The 7,087-nt window shown below is 39.4% G+C and overlaps 1 protein-coding gene across 1 annotated transcript in view; it reads right to left on the bottom strand.

Moving 5' to 3' along the window:
* The window catches only part of ABCA4 (ATP binding cassette subfamily A member 4), an 83,169-nt gene that overhangs the window by 2,150 nt on the left and 73,932 nt on the right, over positions 1 to 7,087 (bottom strand). The window contains exons 41-49 of the mRNA XM_065675590.1: positions 6,373 to 6,502; positions 5,345 to 5,465; positions 4,538 to 4,600; positions 4,324 to 4,430; positions 3,220 to 3,361; positions 2,523 to 2,657; positions 964 to 1,067; positions 786 to 878; positions 210 to 459 (exon numbers count right to left, since the gene is read on the bottom strand). Of these exons, the coding sequence (XP_065531662.1) occupies positions 210 to 459; positions 786 to 878; positions 964 to 1,067; positions 2,523 to 2,657; positions 3,220 to 3,361; positions 4,324 to 4,430; positions 4,538 to 4,600; positions 5,345 to 5,465; positions 6,373 to 6,502 (1,145 nt within the window). The remainder of the gene's footprint in view (positions 1 to 209; positions 460 to 785; positions 879 to 963; positions 1,068 to 2,522; positions 2,658 to 3,219; positions 3,362 to 4,323; positions 4,431 to 4,537; positions 4,601 to 5,344; positions 5,466 to 6,372; positions 6,503 to 7,087) is intronic.

The following is a 7,087-nucleotide window of genomic DNA, read 5'->3' as shown; positions in this document are numbered from 1 at the left end:
ACACTTAATTTACACAGGGAATTAACTACAGACCTCATATCTGATCCACCCTCCTTGACGAGGGGTCTGGGAATTTTGCCTGAGAAAGAGTTGCGAGATAATTCTCTACTCTGAACAGTTTGATCCTTCAGTTGCTGGGATACAGCCCCATTGCATTGCCAAGGTCTAGCCAGACAGGCTTTCTCATGGATGCTTTATCTTTCACTCACCTGATCTAAAGTTGTTTGAGACACAGAATATTCTTCAATATGCAAGTTTTCCTTATTGGAGACTATCAACCGAAAAATCTTGGCCAGAGAGGAGGAGCAGATCTGATACTGCAGCATATTGTAGTGTTTCTCTCTCTGTAAGCTCCCTGGGAAGTTCATGCGTATGAATTGCTCAGCAGGAGTAGGATCTGGAGGCAGCCCAGACTTTGGAGCTTTGATTTTCAGAGTGACAATGTAGCCATCTCCAAACCTGGGAAACACATGTGGATAAAGAGACGGTTTCATTCTACAGGAAGGAAATTCATTTTCTGCAGCTATGAAAACATTAATAGTATCTCAAAGATAATGCATAGTATCTAGCTTTGTAGGAGGCCCGGTGTTTGCCCTGCAGAAGTGGTGTGGAGCACAACAGAGTTGAAATGATATCTGCTCAAATTGTCTAAGATAACACAGAGTTGCACCCAGAATTTGGTCTGTTTAAACAACAGCTCCTTAGACTGGATTAGTTTGAAGAATGGTACATATCACATACACTAAGCTTTCCCATTAAAAACACCGTAAAAGTATTCTACTTACTTGTATTTTAGTTGCTGAATTGTGCCAAGGCATTTGAAGGTACCTTTTACCATGATGGCTAAACGAGTACAGAGGGCTTCGCATTCTTCCATACTGTCAAAACAGAGAACAGATACTTCAGGTAAAAGGCAGCAGACGAACTTCAGCTGCTCTGGAATTCCGAATTCTAACAGTTTACCTGTGTGAGGTTAGAACCACAGATCTCCCATCTCTGAGCACACTGACAATAGAGTCCCACAGGAGGCGCCGGGACTGAGGGTCCATTCCAGTTGTTGGTTCATCCTGTAAGGGAAATGTTAAGACAGTCAGACTTAGATAAGCAGGTAAGAAAGTCTATTTTGAATCAAGTCATTGTGTGTTTAGGTCTTGGTATATTGCTGCTTCCCTGCTGAAATCTGTGCCTTCAGAAAGCACATACAGCTTGAGAAGTATATGAGTAAATGTGTACTAATGTACTTGTTGGCAGAAAGCAGGAAGGAAACAAGTACAAGAAACTGTAGGTAAGGAAATAATGCTGTCACTGTGTAAGGTGCAGCTACAGGGAAGAGAATGCAGTGACCATTACAACAAAGGCAGCATCCACTCTAGGTTCTTAGATATAAAAAATGTAAGCATTTGTGATACTCCATGATAAAACCATTTGGGACCCTAAATATAACTAAATGGGAAAAGGCTTATGCAGTTACATCAAATTGTGACAAGTTTGGCTCCCGTGTTTTGATGGACATTAGAGATGTAGGTCAATATGCTGGAGAAACAAAGAGAAGAATCTCATATCTGCAATACTAGCTTTAAAGCAGAGATCGACACTTCAGATGAAATCCTTCTTTTCTAGGGCAACAACTCTTCTAAGAGGAGAGTGAGTTCTCCCCACGTAAACTTCCTGCTTACAAAAACATATAGGACAGATTTCTCAACCCAGGAAGCCAGTAAAGTTACTCTGATTCACACCAGCTAAGGATCTGATCCTGCATAAATCACTTAACCCAGTTAGTAACAAAAAAGGATTGAAAAAATCCTGGAGAAAAAAAGCATTCATTGAACATTTTGTCTTAAGAAATCATGAGAAGATATTTTAGCTGTTATGTACAGGCAGAATACCTGTAATGGCACAGTAAATGGCACAAGGAACTGTACTATTAAAGTGTTATTAAAATGTTTCTTTTCAGCCTACAAAAAGGTGGCACAGTATAATCTAAATGAAGAACTTTTGGAGTAATTGAACTTAAAGTTTTCCTCAAGATACACAATTATCTGATATGTTACTTGATGAGAGCTACATTTCAGCATTTGTATAGTTTAGTCGAAATTTGTATAATTTATTTCAAAGACATTAAAGGCTGCAAAACAACAGCTACTTTCCTCTCTTCCACTGGATAAAGCAGCAAGGTATACGTCATAAGATCATCTTTTACATGAGTGGTTCTAATCTGACAAAAAAAGGCAGGCTGAAACCAAACATGGATTTAAATTCAGATTCGTCTGGACTATAGATTTTATCTCAAACCACTCTTTATTGAAGATCTTTTTTTCATCATCACTTGGGGTCGATTTGAAACAGTTCTGCATCCAAGCCTATCCCTGAAATTAAAGAGCTTTAAACACTGAAGTAGATTTAAGTTGAAGGCAGGAAGGAGCTTGCAAGAACTGTCATAAACATCCTTGTACCTCTTCAGCATGTAGTTTTATGAGATGTTATATTCAACTATTGCAGAGCTATGTTACCATGACACTTACTAGCAAGATGAGTGGTGGGCAGCCTATCAGTGCAATGGCAGTGGAAAGCTTGCGCTTGTTGCCACCACTGTAGGTACCAGCCAGGTGGTCTGCATACATTGGAAGCCCCAGCTTCTGTATCCCCCATTCAGCAACCTATGAGAAAGACCATCTTTTTCACACAGCAGCTAATGCATAACAGACAGGACTGCTGATAGCTCCCTCTTCTGTCAGACATGGCAATCCCCTGGGTTTTAGCACATTTGTCTTAGAACTGGAGCAGGGCAGACCAAAAATTTATGATGATGAGGGGAATTTAACTACTTGAGGGAAAGCCATAAATCAGCCTTAGCTGTAGAATCCTATCTGTGCAAGTATTTAAATTACTTTCTTCTGGAATCTTCTTTGTGTTTTCTTTCATATGCATAAACAGCTTTAAAAACAAAACAGCAATCAGTGCAGTTCCAAGCCATGGCAACTGCCTCTTTAGACTTCCACAGTTGTCGCCACTGTTTTGCAAGTACCATTAATGCTGAAGAACCAGCATTTGATAGTCTTGTATTTTACTGTCCAAATGACAGGAACCACTCCCAGGACTTCAACACAAAGAATGGCAAGCCCACTTTGGAAATTCTGGCCCTTGGCATGTTATGAACTCAGTTAACAACCACAAATATTTACCGTAACTACATGTAAACCAGAGGCAAGAACACTTTACCCTTTCAATTTCTTCTGCTGGAACCCCTCGCAGACGTGCATATAAGTAGAGATGTTCTCGTCCTGTGAGAAGGTCATCGATGGCATCAAACTGAGGGCAGTATCCCATGTTTTGATGGACATTAGAAATGTGGGTCAATATACTGGAGAAACAAAGAAAAGAATCTTAGTTCTATAATACTACCTTTCAGACAGAGATGGACGGTTTGAATAAAATCTCTTTTTTTCCTGAGGCAACAACTTTTGTAAGAGGAGAATTTATTCTTCCTGATACATCCTACTAAAATACCTGTCTGTACAGAATAGCAAGGAATGTATTCTCATCTAAGTCAGCTCAGTCCTAGTTAAGAGTGTAGCCCATTTCCCCCCCCCACATTTTCCTGTTTAAGCTAACTGAATAAGAAGTTATTTGAACAATCATTCAGATCTTTTTTTTCCCAAATTGTGCTTATTTCTAGAATTTAAAAAATCAGTCAATTTAATCTGTGAGTGTGGTCACTGGGAACAGACAGATTAACACTTCACTAGTAACAGAAGAGGTACAGAGTCACAGAATGATTGAAGTTGTAAGGGGCCTCTGGATGTCACTTTGTTCACCCATCCTGCTCAAGCAGGGTCTCCTACAGCAGGTTGCCCAGCACCATGTCCTGACAACAAAACAGCTATTGTTCAATTTACATCAATGGACAAAGAATCAAATCCCAAATACATCTAACAAACCAAGACATAACCTGCAATTAAACTAATATAAGTCAATACCAGACCATGCTGTATTGACTCCTGACATTATGCCAGCACTGTGTAAACAAATCTGTTAAAAACAGCCAGAGTAAAGTCCCAAAGCTCAGATGGAAGTATCGTATTGGACTGGTTATCTTATGTTTGTGAGCTCCTGCCATTATATCCAATTGCCTTGTTTCATTACTATAACCAACCACAGATCTTACAACAGAGTGTTGAAAGTATAAAGTGCCAGTGTGTGTTAGCTGTGGTCTCTCCCAGTGCCATAAAACTGGAAAAGAGCTGCTAGGTCATTAAGACAATGATCCGGGCAGTTCTGCTGCAGTAAATGGACTGTCACAGTTGGTTTTACTGAGGTACTTACCTATTGCCAGCCACTACTGCATCTCCGTATGTCACATCAGTATCTCCAGTCAGCATTTTGAATGTTGTTGTTTTGCCAGCACCATTCACTCCCAAAAGACCGAAGCACTAAATTACAAAATTCATCACACTCTTTAGTATTTCCATTTTAAATCAGCAGGGGCATTAAATCTGATCTGATGACAGAATGTAATCAGTGTTATTGAACAACCTACCTCTCCAGGACGGATGCCAACACAGAGTCTGTCCACTGCAGGCTTATGCCTTCCTGCATAATTCTAAATTGACAGGAAAAAACGAAAGAAAAATCCTATTTAAAGACATCTACAGCAAAGAAAATATTCTGAAATGTTTAGTTTAATTCTATGGGGATGAGGCAACTTTAGAACCAAGTATATAAAATTAAAATCAAGAGTAAGCATTCTACAAAGACATTTATTTACATTAAGTGTGATATGACCCCTAAAAAGTCCTCATTTTCTGCATGCAGCCTTTTACTTCTTATCTTTAGCACTAGAAGGCAGACCTGATGTTTTGCTAGGACAAAGTATTTGTCAAACCAAAGTGGAACAATACAGCAAGGTAGTCTGAAGAATGATACTCCAGTTCTCTAGTCATGAGAACCCAACAATGTGTGTAATCTTTGTATTTCTGTAGTTCAAGCTTGCATACTTTCTCACAGCATAAATCAGATGCCTTCAATCTCTGAAAAGAATATAAATTAACAACAGCTATAACCCTCAACGTGAAAGCAACCAAATAGCTAACTTGAGACGGAAACTCACCTATGGAAAAAAACAGCACTGCGGAAGTAAAGACTAATAGTAGGAGTGGACCAATGCAGCAGCTACCAGTCATGTCAGACAGTGTGAGGTAAGAAAACCCAAAACCAAACCAAACCTTGTTTTCTATGGCACAAGATTGATTTTGAAAACAATACCATCTGAATCCACAGCTGAAATATATTCTGAGAGAATAAACTGACACCAGACTAATCTGTTTCATTCTTCTCAAAGTATTACCTTGGTCAGTTCTTGTAATTGTAAGATATCTGTTTTGTTCCCTCCATTCATAATTCTTTTTCTTTCTTCTGCAACATCCTCATCTTCATCAATAATAGGTGACATGACAGTCTCGGCAAACCTGGAAAAAACCCAAGAGATTGATTGCAGAAACAACGAGTTGCCCTGCACATAGTTAGAATAACAGTGGGAAACAATAGCTGATTAGCTGCTAAAAATGTGACTGGTGGAAGCAGTGGGGTTGAAACTTCACAATGTGACATTGGCCAAAGCATTCCTGCTGTTGAGAGAATCCCTGACCTTTGAAAGTTAATCTCTTATACTAAAAGGGAGGAAATGGCTTGCTCAAAAGAGCATGCCTTGTCAGTCACTGACATGACATAACCTGACCCTCAGCCACAGCTTTCGCTCTTTGGCTGCTCTTCAGTAGTCAGTGATAGTCCTTCTGCAGGTCTTTTGAGTGGGCCTCCCTGTCAGCCAGTATTTTTATAACTGCATTGCAAGACAGTCTAAATGTACAATTAGTACTCTTGCCGGCAATGTTGAACAGAGTGAATGACCCACTCACACCTGGAAAGTAGCTGCTTTCACTGAGATAGAGGCACATTTGTAAAGCAGAGAGGGGAAGCTTGCATAGTGTCCAGACAGCAACTGTCCTGTCCCATTGACTAGAATTCCTGCCCTGAGGTGTCAAGCTAGTAGCTCATGCCTGTACTTACGACCTGACAAACTTTCCAAGTCAGTCTGTAATCTCAGTATTACAGTGTCTTAATTTAAAAAGAAATTGCATTAAAATCTTAATTCAAGGAAATTTATTTCTTTAATAATATGTTCCTAAATCCTACTAAGATAATGTAAATTTTTAACTGCTTTCTTGGACCAGGATATGAACAAATTAGGATGAATTCAAACAAGTAAAAAGGAAAAAGAAAAAGCTGATCAATTCAGAGAAAAAGAAAAAAGGGACATATAGAATAACAAAGACACACTGCTAATAAAGGAACATTAATACATGATTTCACACATACCATCTTGTGGAGAACAAACGGTGCTGCATAAGGAGGTTCAGAAAGAAGAATGCTACCCCTTGAACAGCCATGGCAACCAGGTTCTTTCCAACAAAGTCCCACTGAAAAGGATTGGAAACATGTTCCTCACCTTTGGAGAAAGCACCAGAAAGCAAGGTGAAATACTGCAGAAGAAACCCTACTGCTCCTCAGAACAAAAAGAATAATCGTAATGGTTTGGGATGAAAATCTGTACTTTATGTGATTGTGATCAGGCAATGTCTTCATTTTCCAGTGTCTTATCCAGTGTCCAGAATCTTAAGATTCTGAAGAGGATACACTTCCAGTTCAGCTGCTGCACAGGAGTGAAAAGGAATGTAAGCTCTCTCAATATGCACTGATTTGGATACCATAACAAGAAATCTGCATGAATTGTGTAAAAAACAGATGTTTTCTGAATAAAACCAGCTGAGTTCTGCTATATGACTACTCTTTTAATAAGAAGTTGTCTGATATCAAAGACAGCTGTATCCCAAGAGGGTGCATTTAAAGAGCAGAAGCCACTTTAAGAATTAACAAGAAGGCCACCGAAGTATTCAAATGAAATAACAAATCCTCCTGTAATACCTAAGGGTTATAGAACAAATGATGCAAAGGCATACAAGTGGCTGGGCTGTAGAGTTCTGGCAGCTGTATCAGAAGCTGTGATTCCTTCAAAGAGGTTCAACTTCCATAC

The sequence above is a fragment of the Lathamus discolor genome, chromosome 3, assembly GCF_037157495.1.
Source record: "Lathamus discolor isolate bLatDis1 chromosome 3, bLatDis1.hap1, whole genome shotgun sequence".
Classification (NCBI taxonomy): domain Eukaryota; kingdom Metazoa; phylum Chordata; class Aves; order Psittaciformes; family Psittacidae; genus Lathamus; species Lathamus discolor.
Note: the sequence above shows the minus strand (reverse complement) of the source record. Positions and strands in the feature narration are given on the sequence as shown.